Here is a 19,354-nt window from a genome sequence, read left to right as displayed (position 1 = left end):
CTGTGTGTCATAACAATTCAGTACTGATTCAGTACATTCCCTTCTGATTTTTACTATCACCACAGTTCTGATCATGGCACTTGTACTGAAGTGTGCTACACTCAGTAACACTATTTGATAATCTTAGTGCTATTTTGAGAACTTACGTTATAGTGCGTGAAGCACAAACTTGATTTGGACAAAGTCCATTTTAACGTGTGAACAAATTACTAAGTAGTTTTGAATAAGCTACTATTTTAAGATCACTAACTAAAACTGAGAATACTATGACGTGATATTATCACGCCACACAGATAACACCAAGTTAACCTTGGTAACTCTGTCGACACTGTTATCTCTATCCAATAGGATACTAGAGAACCACGTGTCCGCAAGTATAAAAGGAGCTTGCACGCTCAACTACCAACAATTTTTGGTCCCTGATAACTTCTGATTTAAAATCATACTCCCGTATTGCTCCCTTGCTCAATCTCAGCTTACTTGAGATATTTTTCTAACTTAGAATATTTTGTGACTTGTTCTTAACTAAGAACTCTCTAAGTCATAAAATATTAACTTAGCACAAATTTGGAGATCAGGTAAGTTCAGCTTAACTTCTCTAAGTTATAAATTAACATCTCTTAAATTTTATCTAAGTTACAAGTTAACTTAGAATATTTCAACCTGAGCTAACTTGTGCTTTCTCAGTCTTAATAACCTTAACTATTCTATCCCTTCATGCTCGGTTCATATTTGATGCTGTTTAACATAACTTATTAATTCATATTTGCATTAACTTTCTTTAATACTTAACTATATACCAAGAGTAGAACTAGGGGTTGAACTCTCAAGTTATACATGTGGTCCCGCGATTAACCCCGTCGTTTAAGTATCTAATGTACGGACCAGCAGTATAAATGGTGGTCCCAGAGAGGCGACTTCAATTTAACCTGTTCAATTAATATATAGAGGCAACTTTAATTTAACTTGTTCATTTAATAAAGAAAAGGCATTCTCAATTTAACTTGTTCATTTAAACTATCAGAGAAGCCTGCCTAAATTTAACTTGTTCACTTATTGTAGAAAAGCCATTCAATTAACTTGTGTAAGTTAACTAGTCAAAGGGCTTCTCACAAAAATCCTTTTTTGATTTTGATTCAAACTATTCCTCTGTTCTTAATAATTCTAATACAATAACTTCAGTCCTTTCAACAATGGCCAGTCCTGGTGGTAGTACTCCTCCACCTGCCGTTACTCCCCCACCTGAAACTCCCATAACACATCCAAATCTTTCACTTGTATCTTTTTCAGGCAATGATCCTAATCAGGATGCCACTTCTTTTTGGAACTCTGTAGAAAACAAAATACTCTTTTCACTAGGAACTAGGCCTACATCACCCGCTGCACAAACTAGCTATAATAAAAGGCAACAATCCTTATTTGGCTCACTTTTAACTGATACAGCACTAGAATGGTTTGAAAGTGAAGTCACAGATACTACAGATTGGAATACTTTAAAAGATGAATTTATAAAAAGATTCACAGACGGTAGAGACCAATTTAGATTTAGACTTGAGGTTGAGAACACATTTAGGCAAGAAGGAGAATTAATAAAGAATTATCTACATAGAATAAAGAGTGGAGTTGATAAAGGTTGGCCAGAAAAGATACCAACGAGTATTGAAGGTGATGACAATATAAGAAAGGAGAAAGAAATCCAACAAAGACAACGAAGTCAGAAATACATAGATTTTGCTATAAGAGGACTAAGACCACAAGGTTTAAAACGCAAAGCGCACGAGAAACTTATTGAGAATCCTTCAATAACTTGGACACAGTTTGTCGATCACTTAGTTGTAAAAGACTTAACATTTTCTGTAACAACAGAATCTAGTGGAGCTACAGGAATAGATAAACTTAAAACACTCGAGAGCAAAATTAACGACTTAACCAGTCTTTTCAAAAGCAACGAAGTGAATGCTATAGATACTTCTAGGCCAAGAGACCCTAATATAAAAGGCAGACCTAATAGTACTAGATTTTGTGATTATTGCAGAAGCAATGGTCATTCCATCTCTAGATGCACAAAGAAGCAGATAGATGATAGTGTTAACAAATTGAGAAAGGAACTAGTTGAACCAAGAAGGCCAAATATAACGTTCTCTAATGATTATAGAAAGAATAACCGAGGCAATGCAATATTCAATGGTTCTAGAAACCAAGGCTATCAACCAAGAGGTGGCTACTCAAACTATAATCCTAGGTTCAGCAAGCCTAACTATCAACAACAAAATACATCGTTTAGCAGTTATGGCAATAGATTCACTCAACCATACGAACAAACCTTCCCTCAGCAAAACACCTATAGAAATAATGAACCAAATCTTGAACAACAATCACCATCACCACAACAACAGCAACAGCCACAACAAGGTGCTAGCTTCTATACACCAAATAGAAATAACAATCTACAACAAAGACAATCAAAACCCAACAATATTCAGCAACAACCAAATCAAATAAGTTTCGTTGAAGGCGACGATGACTACGTAAATGCTATAACAGACTTCTTTCCTTTAAACTTTTGAAGTCTCCGAACGCTACTAAAGAAAGTAGTACTAAGTCAAGAATTTATCTCAACTTATATCACTTTGCCACCGGAGACATTAAAAATAATAGTGGTTTAGAAGTAGACTTCATGATTGATCCAGGATCAACTTGCACTATTATCAACCATCCTACATACCTTGCTCTAGTAAACCTTGGACAAAATTTGCATTTACAAAATACAAATTGTGATTCAAAGACATATACTGGTTCATCAATCAGAATGCTTGGCTACACAACTATTCAATCTAGCTTCGAAACTGACGGTAAATATACAGTCCCCCATAAAGTATTCGTTACTAAAGAACAGAGACAGAACATAATAGGTATTGATTTTTGTCATTTGTTTTTAAAGGCACTTCACTTCGATATCCCCGCAGTAGAATTAAAAACTGAGAGAAACCTAATTTGCTACGGCTCACTCAACAATGAGAAAGATTACCCATACATAACTGAGATGACTGCTTTAAACATAGCTCAACCAATCTTTCTACAACAAAAAAGTACACAATTGCACAAGCAAAAGCACCCCAGTCAAGCCTTATTTCCACCAGGAACAAATTTCATGCCCCATATTAACGTTGCAAAAACTGACCTAGTCTTTGTGAACACACTTTGTCCACAACCTGAAGAATTTCTACCCATATTCATGGAGAATCAAAAGAATCACCCAATACAGATAAATAGAGGAATAATAGGTTAGGCTATGTGTGATATAACTGACAAACCTATACAAAGATACAATATCAAAAACTGTGCCGAATTTACAAGTACAATACTAAACGAAAGTGAGGACTATAACAGTTGCTTCATACTGAACACAGTAGTAAACAATTTACAAGAAGGACAGCAAATCCAAACTAATTCTTGCATTAGATTTATAGATTTTCGTACCCAATCTATATTTGACTCTAATATGCCTATAGCGCACACGATATCCTCAGATGCAGAAATGAGAAAAGGTTTTGCTAACACAATCTCAAAAAGAATACCCTTATTAAAGGACTACTGTAAGAGTAGAAACTGTGATATGGGTGACATAATAACTTTCAGAGCAGATAATAACTTAGTATACAATCTCATAACTAAGGCTAATCATTATGAGAAGCCAACAATTAATACGATCAAAACAACACTACTTGCTATGAGAGATCATGCACTAGGACTAAATTTACGCTGTATAGCGATGCCAAAAATAGCTTGTGGTTTAGACGGAATGGATTGGAGAGAGATATCTTCTCTAATTGAACAAACATTTAAGAATTCAGGAAAAACTATCTATGTGTATACAAGCAAAGATGATATTGATAAACTACAGAAAGTAGAAACTAATACACTAGAACAGGAAGAGGTGCTCGAGATTATTGAAAGTGAGTTAATAGAAAAATGCAAAGAAGATGAGAGAGAACTAGCCACAGACTTCTCTACCGAAGCAAAAGAGTTATGTAGACCTAAAGTCAACGAACAGTTTCCTAAGTTTAGAGATAAACTACATAGCAACCGAATCATAAATAAAGCAGTTGGTGATTTTGTAATTAAGCAAAATAGAAATACAGTTCAAGACATAGAGTATCTAGAAAGGTTCTTAGATAATTTTGATTTCACGCAAAGTGATTTGACTGATGATGAATTGTTTGAGTTGATAGAAATAATAATCCAGGATAATGATGTTTATTCACATCATAAGTATGATATTGGCAGAACTAAGCATAAGTTCCATTTACCCTTAAAGAAAGACGCAACCTTTAAAAAGCAACGACCAAGCAAAATACCCATTCATCTCAGAGATAAATTAGAAAGACTAATGGATGAATTAATTCAAGCAGGGATAATCAGAGAGCTCAATGAGAACGATGATATGAATAGTTGGTTTGTCAATCCCGTCATCATATTACCTAAGAAGGATTATGTAAAACTAGTCATTGATGCTAGATACCTAAACTCTATAACTGATACAAGTAATTCTAGTTGGCCACTCGAACCAATAAACGTTCTAATGACAAGAATAACCGGAACTATATTTACAAGTAGTGATTTATCATCGGCTTATAATCAAGTACCACTAACCGAAGATACTCAGAAGGTTACTAGTTTTATTGTAGGAGGCAGACAATACACCTATCAAGTAGGATTTTATGGTCTTAAGCCATTACCCAGTTTCTTTAGCAAACTAATGCGTTATGCATTTGGGCCCCTTATAAAACGTAAACAAGCCATAACATATATAGACGATACTTTATTACAAGCTAAAGATAAACAAGAAACGTTCACAATAGTAAAAGAGTATCACTCTTTGCTTCGAAAGGCAAACCTTAAAGCAGCCCCCGATAAAACAATGTTTTTCTTACGAAAAGTGAGATTTCTAGGACATGTTATATCTAAGGACGGACTATCGCCTATTGCTTCGCGCATAGATGATATTGGAAACCTAAAAACGCCAGAATCGAAAACAGAAGTTTTAAGAGTTTTAGGAATGATGGGTTTCTATCACACCTATATTTTGAACTTTCACATAGATGCAAAACCTCTATATGACTTAACTAAAGATACAACACTATTCAAGTGGTTACCAGAACACGAAAAGGTTTTCACAGACCTTAAGCAAAGATTCTGTCACGATATTTCTAACGCGTTTCCTTCTAATGACTATCCCTTTCATATACATGCTGATTCATCTAATTTAGGAACAGGCTGTGTTCTTATACAAGATTTTCCTGATAGAAAACGTATGATTTCAGCAAACTCGAGAGTATTTGATAAAGCTGAACAAAAGATGTCCCCTCAACATAGAGAACTATGCGGAATAATATATGCATTACAAACATATGAATTTTATGTGATTGGATCCCCTTTTCCAATTTACCTATATTGTGATCACAGACCAATTCTATTTCTTTGGTCAGGACGAGGACAAATGTCACATCGGTTCTTTAAGTATCAAGTTGTAATAACTAAGTTCCAAAACTTGCAATTTATATACACTGAAGGCAAAAACTTAGCGTTCCCTGACATTCTTAGCCGAAACGTTTCTTTAGCAGATGCTAAACTTTATCAACTAGAGCACAAAGTAATACCTAAAGATATAAAGTTTCATATTAACGGAAAAGAAGTTAACTACTCTGTATTGCATCAAGACGATAAGGACGCATCAGCTAACGACTGTTATCCAATTATTGCTCAAGTCAAAGGCGAAAGAAAGAAACTTATTAATATAAATGATGAAGGTGACTTTAGCGTAGATGATGCACCAGACTACATAAATGAACACTGTAATGCTATACACAGTTTTTCTGATTGTTTTCGCTACGGCACACAAATAAATCAAATAAAGAAATTAACTTCAGAACTAACTAGCGAGTATGATAATCACTACTATTCCGAGATAGAAGAAAAAGCTGAAATAAGTGATGACCGAGAAGGTTATGATGACCAAGATTGGTTAGATCTAGTAGAAGGAAATATTGAAAATTCACTTATTGAACAATTAGAATCTGCTAAAGCCGACTATATCAGACGGACAAAATTTAAGAAACTTATTGAACCAGAAGCTTTTCAAAACATCTCAGAAAAGGATGTCCACACAGATACATTAGATTTAATAGCTAAAGTTACAGATTTTGCAAAAAACGCTAATCTTGACACTGATAGTATTCTTGAAGAACAAGTAAACGACTCCGTGATAGATAAAGTTAGAGATTGGCTAAAAGTAGGCAAAGCTCCAGAAAAGGACTACATTATTAAACAATCTAAAGCACTACAAACCTATAGAAATAATTTCAACTTGTTGTTTTTAGAAAGTCAATATGATTTACTCTGTTATTCCGAACCTTGTGAGGACGGCTCTTTTGACGTTAGGTTATGTGCACCACTTTCGCTATTTATAAAGATATTCGAAGTCGCACATACGCAGGAACTTAGTGGTCATAGAGCAGAAAGCACAACTTACAATAGAGTAAAGCGATATTTCTATTGGCCCGGTATGTTTAAATGGATTGAAATGTTAATGTTAGATTGCTTAAGTTGCCAAACTAATAAGTCAGCACGCAAAGACTTGAACGAGGCGCCCTTAGAACCATGGGGACAATTAGAAGCTATACCCCTACATACAATTCATATTGATCATAAAGGTCCACTACGACCACTCAGTAAAGGAAATAGATTTTGTCTTGTAATAGTAGACGCTTTCTCTAGATTTATACAAGTATACCTTAGCAAGAATGCTGAAGCTCTTGAAACAGTAAATCAACTAGAGAAATTTATAACTACATTTGGTATACCGCAACAAATAGTACATGATAACGGCAATGCTTTTATTAGTAATGATTTCGTTCACTACACAAACGAAATGGGAATTACACTATGCCCCCGAACTGCATATTCACCGTGGACTAACGGCAAAGTAGAAGTACAAAATAAGCATTTGACTAATTACCTAAGACATTTTATTAGTAAAAGTGGATCTAATTGGTCCGAGTACACTAGTAAAGTTGCATTTTCACACAATACTGCAGTAAACTACAGTACGGGATATACCCCTTATGAAATACTATTCGGAACGAAACCGCAAATACCCTTATCACTAAAGTTAGGACTACTACGAGATAACCAAAAGAAATGCATATCAGAGTATTGTAATAATCTACCGCCCCACTCACATAGTGAAGAAACTTGTAATAACAAAAAGATAGAGAAATTGTTACAAAACAGATTATCTAACGAAATGTTAAAACGAGAGAATACATTTAAAACTATATACTCGAATACCTACACTAAATGTAGACAAACTACGAATAAAGCGCACAAGTATAGAAATAGATTCAAACTCGGAAAGCCTATACCTGAAGGTAGAAAAGTACTACTAGAAAATCACTCTAAAGGACTACTAAAGTCTAAAAAGCTACAAGAGCTACGCTCAGGTCCTTACACTGTGCAACGAATGCTAACTAATACTACATATGAAATACAACATGATAAAACAAATGAGAAGAAAACCGTGCATAGAAATCATATAGTACCTTATTACCCGAAAGAAGAAAAAATACAAGAGTTAGTTGAGAACTATATAGTCCCAGACGATACGGATGATTATTATACTCAATATAATAAGCATAATATATCCAATTCTAATGCTTATAGAGGCGCACAACATATTGCTATTTCACAGTGGCCTTTAGTAGAAACACAACCTACTATAAATCCTAATACTACACTACAGCCACCTTATAATGTTGAGGCTACCCCAACAAAGGACTCAGGCTTAGAATCGCTACAAACACGAGTAGATAACACTACACACATTCAAGGCACAAGCTCTTCTAATTTTCTACCCCCACGCATTTCAACCCCCTACCCTATGCAAAATATGTATTCACCTAATAGCCCACAGCAAGAAAATTCTTCTACCCCACCTGATAGTACTAGTAAATTTAAAGCTACACGCAAATTATTCCCCCAAGCATCGCATAATACCTCCACATCATCACCTTATAAATCTACACCTACAGCATCACCTAATATATCTAATTTACCTGACGCAAATGAAGTATTAAGCAGACCTCAACGTAATAGAAAAGCACCTACATTCTTTGGTAAACCTATTCCTTCTGACTTGATACAAAAACTCAAAAAGAAATAGAGACACAAAATCTCGTTATTACGCACAAAACCAAATAAAAACAGAAAACAGCAATTACAAAAAGCTAGCCGAAATACACATGAAAGTTAATCCTCCATAAATGGAAGTACAAGATTTCGCACCAACACCGCTCGTAAGTTGTTTGGTTCGAAGGGCAGACACTCTTCATAATTCCACTCCTTCAATTGTAAATACAATTTTTGCAAATTCGGCCCCGTTGTTACGTCCCACCAAGCTTCACGAAGAGCCCACAACTGTTTTTCTAACATTTCTTGCATATCACACTCTTCAACCATTATCTCCTTTTTGCGAAATAAGCGATTGAAGAACTATAACAAAAATTTTCTTATTTACCCCTTAGTTCTTTATATTTCAAAGCTGCAATTCCTAACACCCTACATTTTTTCTCTAGAATTTATAATCCTATTTATTTTTTTCTACAAAGTCCGTCGCAAGCCTCAGATTAACTGAGTAATTGAAAATAACTTACATCCTTTCCCAAGAAGAAGTTGATGATATCAACCGTCTCTCTTGAAACACACTCTGTTTCTCGCCTTTCCCAGGGACTGAAATACCTCTTTGCCGTTGTTATCCCCAAGATCTCTTCCTCACCCAACACCAGTCTAGAGTAGTGATAAGAAGTGGACATATAGAAGAGGAATTCTTTGGCACAGAGACCCACTACATTCCCGGAGAGGTATTTACGGTAGAAATATCGGCGCATAGTATTTCGAAAGCCAGATGTAGGCTCTAGCTCTACACCATTCTGCGATAAATCAAACTCAGCATGGCCAAGGTCATCCTCCATCTGCTGGTTTGGGTATAAATAATTCAGAGTATAAATAGCCATGGTAATAGACTAACAGAATCAGCTAAATTAAGATATAGAAGAAGAAAATAAAGAAATGAACAAAATAGAAGTTATAGATTGAAATACAGAAAGAAAGTTAAGAAGAAACTAAAGGATTGAAATTTAATAGTCGAGATAGACCAACTTTATAGAAAGAACGTTTAAGGCAAAAAGCAAATAGCCCACTCAACACAAATCTTACATAAAGCACGCAATTAATCACCGTTGCAAGCTGTTACACACACAAAACTTCTATACATGTTCAACATTCATACACTTTCACAATTTACGCATACCTTTTATTGCAAACTAACGCTGAAAACACATGTTGCCCAAAGCAAAACTATGTAAAAGTCAGCCCCCATGAACAAATACCTTATCTAAGTTAAATACATTAAATACAAAAATTTGTCCCATGCAAACTAATTAGCCGCGCTAAATCACATTTTAATCAGGAGATGCATATTTAAGCAACCCACATAGTCAATAAATAGAGCTAACTTTACTAGCTTAAGGACCCAAGGAATGTTTAAAATAAACATTAGATCACTTAAGAACAAATAACTAACCGCAAATTTAAATTCCGCACGTAAGAATTATGTCGCCTAAGTGCAAACCTTACACATTTGTCAGGAAGAGCTATAACTTGATGAATTCATTCGCTCAACAACTCAGACCACATAGTTGCACAAATGCATGCTTGCTTTAATATTTCACAAAAGTTTACAACACACAAATTAGAAATACCGTAGTATAAATCCCAAAAAAGTTTAAGTTATTGAATTTATTTCTGTTCGCTCTTTTTATTAGCAATAACGATTCTGTTCAAATTTTAACGTTTCGAAAGTAAAATCTGTGATTAGTAAATATACCCTGAAATACCAACTGAAAGAAAGTTAGCAAAAGTTTTTAAGGAAAAATGAAACTTTTCTATATCGTTACCTTACAATCTTTAAAGTGTTCCCCTTTAGAGGTTTTACGCGATAGACAAGTGAAAGTTCGTTATAGAACATACAAAGTATTAGTAGTTAATGTGTTCAGAGTAGAATTTTCATTTGCGTCCAAAAAGTTGTCACAATTTCATAACAAGGACATGAAATTGGTGAAATTATAATTTTTGCATAGAAAAACCAAGATAAAATGAGTTAAACTACAAACAACTTGTTTTTCGCTGTCTCATGCACTTACTAGTCACCCTTACAATGTTCAGTTAAGCGATCGGTAGATCTGAAGCCTTAGTCTTAGAATAACAACAATTTTTAATTTTTCCCCATGTGTTAAGATTTGATATAAAAAAAGTTAGCTCTAGAAAGTCTCAACTGTTTTTCCCGCTTATTTTTGGTTCAAATAACGTGTCTGCACAACAGCTATTGCACTGCCAAGTTTGCTCAATTTTGAAGCTCTTTTCATAAAGTAATGACCAAATCAATTTTTCCCCCATGTATTAAGATTGGCTATAAACAAAAAAAGGTAGCCCCAAAAAATTAGCAAACTTTTTGTTAATTATCTCTATATCACACGACGTTCTGATGCACAAACTACCTTCAGCCCAAAAATCATCAACCTTGCTATCTTAGTTATGAATAAATTCAACTTTCACGATTCGCCCATGTATTAAGATTGGTTATAGACTAAATACCTAACTTCATGAAATAAATGACAATATAAGATATATTCAAATTAATTTTATGCCATTTTTTAACCTAGCTGCTATCGACAGACAACACGTAATACACTGTTTGTTTTCATTTTACAGGAATGGTCAAAAACACGCATAATTTGTGTCCAAAAATCTGCTAATAAACGCAATTCTGTGCTAAAAATAGAGAACTTAGCGCAATATTTCAATCATATCACAGTTTAACAACATGCTATATGGCACTAGTCACAGCTAGTGATTGGCCAATCAGAAATGAGCACACATATTTTGGTAACTTAACCCTGAAAACTACTATATAAGAGCCTTACCCAAATTCAAAATCACTTTTCTCAGTTACCTTCTGAAATCAATTACTTCTTCTCTCTCAAATTCAGCTTTATCTAAACCATCTCTCTCTTTTTCTCTCTCTCTCTCCATTTCTTTCTCTCTGTCCCAAATTCTATCTTTCACATTTTGCCTCTTTCATCTAATAAACTTAGAAAACTTAGCAAAGTTTTCAAGCATTTCAATTTGTGAACACCAAATATTTGCCACAACACATCTCCACAACACATATACCAGGTATCTCAGTTCAATATTGATTCTCAATTCAATTCTCAGTCACTAACTATAGCAGGAGTTCATAACTCTTTAGAGACTGACAATTCAGAAAGTTTCTAAATCCCGACAAACACTACCTACACTAAACACTTTCATCACCAGTTAAACACACCGCAATACACCAACACCGTAAAGACAATCAATCCTAATATATGACCGAAGTCTCATTCGATCAAAACGGTTTTCTTATTTCTCTTTCTATCAACCCTGATACACTTGTGAAAGTTTCCATTAAGGCAAATCAAAAGCTGAAATTTAATAGTGAGTTTAACACCTTAACCAGTTGTCAAATTTCTAACGAAGTAAGAACTGTAGTATTCTTTGCTACTAACTCTAACGAAGACCCTATTGCTGTCTTCTGGGGAAAATACAATCCTCAACAACTTAACAGTCTATTACTTCAAATTCATTCTTCAAGCCTAGTTGACTTAGACATTTTAAATGTCCCTTGTTTGGTTTTAGAACCACCAACTGATCAATGAATATTCCGCTAAACGATTATTGGGTTATAGCTTCAAGAACAACTTTCTCAACTTCCTACAGTCCTTATAACATCCCACATAAAATTCTGAAATATAATAACAAGTCAGCAAAAATTGATCGATCATATATTTCATATAAAGAAAATATTGTTATTTTCTTCGTTAAAGACCAGTTTGTAAACTTAGAAATAATTGTTTGTTGGACCCCTAACAAACCAGAACATATTGAACGCTTTCATTTCCAATTGAACAACAGAGACGAAATAGACCTTGATATCATCGAAGCTCCCTTTACTGTAGACCCTTAATCTATGTTACCACCTTCCCTTGAAACACAAGTTCTTACTGCCCTTGCATTCGACCCGCAATCGTATATTAGAATATTCCTCCTACAGAAAATATTGAAATTCGGAAATAAAACTGTAACACTTGACAAGTGTTTTGTTTCTAATCAACAGAGAACAGTTGCATTCTTCGTAACATCAGAAAATAACGCAAAATTTGTCACAAGTTCTTACTGCCCTTGCATTCGACCCGCAATCGTATATTAGAATATTCCTCCTACAGAAAATATTGAAATTCGGAAATAAAACTGTAACACTTGACAAGTGTTTTGTTTCTAATCAACAGAGAACAGTTGCATTCTTCGTAACATCAGAAAATAACGCAAAATTTGTCATAATTTGGGTTCCCCTATAATTCCGCTCACGTTCACGAGCTAAAATATCAAATTACTTTCACGGACAATATTAACTTGAATCTGTTAGACTCACCTTATACTGTCTTCGTTTATTAAATGGAAGACGGAGAAATCAAGAAATCACCAGCAATAGACGAAGTAATAAACGTAAGTTACAAAATGCTTATCTTTATATTACTTTGCTTAACTCTGTTCCTACCTGTAACAACTGATATTGAATCTGAAAGTGCTCAGCATATTGCAGAGTTAAAATCCTTAGTTGAATATAACGATTCTCACCCACACTTCATAGAATGTGTCATAAATAGAAATAATTGTCTACCTGAAGAAATTCCGTACCTTGAATTACTAGAGCCTCCTGAAAAGCTATTAATTTGGTCAAAACGCAACGTCCATATGCCACTATCACTGATAAAAGACCAGTTCTTTAAAGAAAAATTTACTGATAAAAAAGCGTTTCTTTCAAAAGTAGAATATTTTTTAACCTACATCGGAAACCAAATTCGTTCTGCTCAGTTTCTTAAGATTATTGCTAGAATACCTCTCGCACTTCTCTTTGTTATAACTGCTTGCTCTGCAAAATATTTGATCTTTATTATATTTCTTGCATTATTAATCTTAACGTCTTTCACTGACGCCAGACCAATTGAAAAGATGAGTATCTATGAAAACACAGCTCCTAACCTTCATGTTAACCACTTTGATTGCTCAAAAATGATCTCAAACCAGATGTATTCTCTCAACAAAGTAGCACCCTGCGAAATTCGTCCTGATAAAATTAGCACTAATCAAGCACGAGTCACTCTCTACCAAAGAAATTATAAAGTTAAACTAGAAGCAACTATGTGTAAAGCAACCCAACAGCAATTACGTTGGTTTTGCGATTCTTTTGACTTTAGCGGCATAGATGCCAGACATAATACTATTACTACTTCAGTTAAGCTTGATGCTCAGAAATGCAAACTTGCAAAGGAAAGAAAAAAGATAAAGCTTTCCCCTTCTTCTAATTCAGTAGAATTCGATTTTGACAAATCTTTATTCTCAAACTTTAACTCACGCGATGTTGGAACTGGAAACAATGAATGTAACTCCCGAGGTTGGATTACACACTACACTTATGAAACATATATGCAAAATGTTAGCCTGAATGTAAACCTTAGAGATGGCACGGTTAATAACTGGCAAAATATACCTCTACCTTGTCCTTTATCAGCTGGAGGCTGCGATTCTACATCTACTGATCCATTTGCATACACTTGGGATGAACCCAATAATCGTCTTTTTACTATAATTCGCACTTTTGACGCTCAAATGATTAAAGCTAATGACAAATACTACATAGTAAAGGATCCTAAATTTACTTCAGCTCAGTCAGATTTCGACTTACAAAGCTTTATGTTCCAAGTTTATAATAAACCACAGTCTTTATGTAGTCATCGACGAATAGTATATCCTACGCCATATGATTCTCTATACATTAGTCTTCGTGACGGATTTGATATGAACACTGGAGAACCCATTCACAAATTTAAACCCGATACTGGTGCTATAACTCTGAAAAATAAATTCTATTCCAGTGATAACAAAACAGTTGATACAACATATTCTCAAGTTTATTAGAATATTGATTTCGAAGCACATCTTGGAACAAAAATTGACTATTTGCACTTTAATAATCTTCGGCAACTTCAAACTTCTACTCTAGAGCTATTAAGAAATGACTGTGAATTAGAGCGCTCAACTATTCTTAACACTTTAATGATTTCTCATGAAAATCCGCGTTTAGCTGGATATACTTTAACAAGAAACAGATCTATGTTTCTCAAAACAAATGGCAATGTTGCCTGGCTATATAATTGTCCTGAGTTTCATTCACCCTTACAGATTCTTAATAAGTGCTATAATCGAATACCAATTCTTTATGAAGATGAAATTCATTTCGTTGATTCGATTTCTAGACAAACTTTCACTGAAGCCGAAGAACAATTGTGCTCTGATAAACATTCAAACTTATTTCAACTAGATGTTGACGATGATAATTCATGGGTTGAACTAACCCCACAAATCACAAAAGTAAGAAGACCTGCACTCTTTAAACCACATATAGTTATTCAACAAATTGCGAATGTTATTACTGCAAGTATTTATGCTTCTATCTACACATATAAAGAAATGATGTCATTCTGGAATTCAATAACTTTCAACTCCAATATGAAAGGAGTTCTTAAGCACTTTACTAAGTCATTACTAGATAACAGAGAATCTTTCTCAAATATTTCAGGCACGAATTATTATAACTCTAGAACTATTTATCTAGATTCATTCATTTCACCGGACTTCTTTAATAATCAATTTGTTGAAACCTTTGGTAAAATACAATATATAGTCGAGCGATGCGGAATATTCTTTGCCGCTTTCTTATTCATGAAGCTACTCATCGACATAGTCTTATGCTTAATTCGAGCAATGCAAATTAACAAAATTACAGATGCATCTATTCACTTTGGTAAAGCACTCTTTGCTGCCACATTTGACTTAATGTCAGTTCCAATTTTGACTTCTATCTATCAAGCAACTAATTCTGATAATAATAACACTGATGAAAATAGAGAACGGACAATGCAAGTTCCAAAAACCGAAAATATTAATATTAGAGAACGAGTTATTCAAACTCCACCTTATGCAGAGAATATAGGCTTACAAGCTTTAAGATTTGAGAATAAAAGTGGTTACCCAAACCCACATGATGAGAATAATAAAGACGAAAATAGAAACGATCACAACGTTCCTACGTCTCCAGTATAGGATTAATTCCTCTATTACTTTAATATCATCAAACTATATGATGATAATACAGACTGACTTCAAAATTACTACTGATTTACTTTGAAAGAGAATACAAAAAAATAATAATAAGAAAAAGAGAATACTAGCAAAATAACTTCAAAAAAATATACTCTTAGAATAGAATAAGAGTAGAGAATACTTAATATTTCAGGAACTTTCTTCAATCCCTAACGAACTGATACCAGTCTTTCAGAAGGAATTTTCAAGTGGTTGGCCCAAATACAATACACAATCAACTTCTAAACCTCAATTTGGAGTTAAACAACTTGACAGACTAGTACAACCCACAACTCACGTTACCCCATCTACAACTTTTCTCTCAACTATCAAGATTTCAGCAGTACAAACTCAAGCAATTAGTGCAAATTCATCAACGACGGTTACATCATCCAAGAAGAGAACTAAAACTGCAGATACAATTGCAAAGAAACAACCACGTAAACAATTCATTAGAGAGACATTCAGCCCAGCGACACCGCTAGAAGTAAATATACCCAAGACAAACAGTACGGTACCCAACGTCTTAGCAAACACTACAACTACTCAATCGTCACAACCAAACTTTCTTAATCTTCATCATTACACAACTACCCCCTGCAACACCGCCTACAAAAACAACATCAAGCTGAGATACAAGCTAAAACCCCCGGTTTTAATGGACACCCGAACTACGATACAAATTTCATCTACCAGTTGCAACCCAACATCAATAGATTCAATCTCATTGGTTATTTGTCGAACAAAAATTCTTATCTACTAACTAATCACAGCCTTCAAGGACAAACAATACAAGTCCCGTTTGATAATATTACAGCAAACCTCAATCCTCAGCTTGATACCTTCACCTATCAGGTACAGCAAAACTTTCTGACAGAAAAACAACGCTCTCAACAGCTCGAACAACGGATTACTGAGCTCCAACTGGAGATCGCAAATCTGAAGCATCAACTCCACATCCTCCGCTCATCACGTTGAGCACTCACGGAATGGAATAGATAAATTTGTGGTTGTTGATGTTCAGTACTTCCTTCATTACTTCTTCTTCTTCTTTCTCCCGCGGTGAGGAAAATTACTCGTTAGTTTAAACGCCTAATTATTAGTCATTTCGATTACCTTACTCTCTTTGATTCCACTACTCACATCAAGTAAAGTAATCCGCATTGAAACTATTTTCAATGATTACACTTAGCGCAATTTATGGTGAACAATGAGTCCATTCTTATCTTTAGATTGCAGATTTAATTTGTTCTCGCTTCTCTAATAAAATCTATTCTTTATCTTTACGATTTATCTTGCTTACGACATCATTCGATTGTTCCTTCGAATTCCATAATTTATTTAATGTCTTACAACCTTTCAGTAGACATTAAGTATTTCAAAACATATTGCGATCTCGCTGAATTTATTCAATCGCAAGTTATTAAAACTTCGAAAACATTCTTAGTTGGAAATAAATTCTATACACCATTGTCAGTTCACTGGACATTTGAGTTACAGGAGATTATCTTATTCTTGCAAGAGAAAAATTCCAATGAAATTGTAGTTTATTTTCATCAAATTCCTGAGTACGATTTATTTGAAATTCTAAAACTTATTCATACAGAAGAAATTCTTAACATCAATAATCTAAACTTTCGACCTCTCACTTTTTTCAATTAATATGTTAATCGTGATCACGGATATAGAAATGTTACAATCTTTCGTTAACAGGTATGCATTCATCGCCATCCGCCATTTATAGTTTAAGTACTATTTGGATCTTCCTGTCAATTCCTTTCAAAGATTAAATGGTCTTCCATTCCCCCCATTGACACAAAAATTGAATTACTATATTATTCACAATGAACACATATTTTGAAGGAGGTGTTGATATCGAATGGTTTAAAGATTATTGTCAACTCTCTGATCATGTTGAATCCGCTTGGGTTAACTTTTCTAAACAGATTGTTTTTAATGATAAAGTTTTCAGAATCTCCGAATTATATTATTCTGAATTTCAATGCGAAGTCATTTTATTTCTTGAAGACTTTGAACAAAAAGAAATTGTTATTTACTTTGAATCAATGACGAAAAGCAAGAATAATTATTTCATGAAGCTAATTCATAATGATCAACCAAGTCTAAATATTAATTCCTTAAACTATAGCTACAAAGCTTACTTCAATTGATTTATTCTTCAACAATACTCAAATAAAGATGAATTACGAAACGGAATTCTTTATTTGGGGAGTTATTTCAACAACACTAGCCCTTATGGTGTTGTGCGCAGTCATTTTAATTTCCCTATTCATTTACCTCGCTTGTCATTATAGACCATTAACTTAACCAGTATATTCTTCAACTTATATTATTCTATTATTCAACGTCAGATGTACTAGCAGCACAATTTTATAGAAAAACTCCAAAAGGTCTATTATAACGGCCAGCCAAAAAAATTGGATCTATTATTTTGTACAGCCCTGTATCTTAGGACATCGTCATTCCTTCTTCAAGAGAGAACTCAGAAACAAGAAGCTACGATCAACTTTAGAACTTTAACCAAGTAATCTACCTCACAAACTTTAAATGCTTAATTATTATAAAATTAAGCTAAATAATTTATTCGATTATGTAAAATTTGATGTTTTGATTTAATACCTATGGACCGGGATGGGATGTACTGAAGTGTGCTACACTCAGTAACACTATTTGATAATCTTAGTGCTATTTTGAGAACTTACGTTATAGTGCGTGAAGCACAAACTTGATTTGGACAAAGTCCATTTTAACGTGTGAACAAATTACTAAGTAGTTTTGAATAAGCTACTATTTTAAGATCACTAACTAAAACTGAGAATACTATGACGTGATATTATCACGCCACACAGATAACACCAAGTTAACCTTGGTAACTCTGTCGACACTGTTATCTCTATCCAATAGGATACTAGAGAACCACGTGTCCGCAAGTATAAAAGGAGCTTGCACGCTCAACTACCAACAATTTTTGGTCCCTGATAACTTCTGATTTAAAATCATACTCCCGTATTGCTCCCTTGCTCAATCTCAGCTTACTTGAGATATTTTTCTAACTTAGAATATTTTGTGACTTGTTCTTAACTAAGAACTCTCTAAGTCATAAAATATTAACTTAGCACAAATTTGGAGATCAGGTAAGTTCAGCTTAACTTCTCTAAGTTATAAATTAACATCTCTTAAATTTTATCTAAGTTACAAGTTAACTTAGAATATTTCAACCTGAGCTAACTTGTGCTTTCTCAGTCTTAATAACCTTAACTATTCTATCCCTTCATGCTCGGTTCATATTTGATGCTGTTTAACATAACTTATTAATTCATATTTGCATTAACTTTCTTTAATACTTAACTATATACCAAGAGTAGAACTAGGGGTTGAACTCTCAAGTTATACATGTGGTCCCGCGATTAACCCCGTCGTTTAAGTATCTAATGTACGGACCAGCAGTATACACTTTTTAGACATTTCATAGTAAAATTCATAGAAAATTCTGAATTTAGTGTGAACATAATGATCTTCACTTCTTTATTTATCATGGACATAATGAAATTGTTGTCCGTTTTTTAACCGAACAGAATGAAAAATCGTCATCAATTGAGACTTGAAAAAATGGGCAAGACGCCGTGTTACTTGGTATGAGAAAATGAGAATGTCACAATCGAATATAGATCAACTTAACTATTAATTATGCTAAAATGCTTGCCTATCGCTATATCCACTGCTAAATTAAAATTTCAGACAACAATTAATTAAACTTCAGATCAAAGGGTACCCATTGCTTCCTTATTTGGTAACCTACATTGACTGTTATGGCACATTGGGTATTTGGAAAATTATAATTCTAACCGGAACTTACCGCTGTCGATGTGAAATATTGTGTTCTTCACAAGTTGCCCTTGACTGTTGGTGACATTTGAGAGTGAAAAATCTAATGGGTCGCCTTCTTCGTTCACAGCAGTCACCTGAACAAGTTTAA

The 19,354-nt window shown here is 34.1% G+C and overlaps 1 protein-coding gene across 1 annotated transcript in view; it reads right to left on the bottom strand.

Annotated features, from left to right (window-relative positions):
- LOC142349168 (uncharacterized) overlaps positions 1–19,354 on the bottom strand; it is a 155,842-nt gene that overhangs the window by 28,260 nt on the left and 108,228 nt on the right. The window contains exon 19 of the mRNA XM_075400581.1: positions 19,235–19,340. Within this exon, the coding sequence (XP_075256696.1) occupies positions 19,235–19,340 (106 nt within the window). The remainder of the gene's footprint in view (positions 1–19,234; positions 19,341–19,354) is intronic.

The sequence above is a fragment of the Convolutriloba macropyga genome, chromosome 11, assembly GCF_964194025.1.
Source record: "Convolutriloba macropyga chromosome 11, txConMacr16.3, whole genome shotgun sequence".
In the NCBI taxonomy this organism is placed as follows: Eukaryota; Metazoa; Xenacoelomorpha; order Acoela; family Convolutidae; genus Convolutriloba; species Convolutriloba macropyga.
This window is presented reverse-complemented; position numbering and strand designations above follow the sequence as displayed.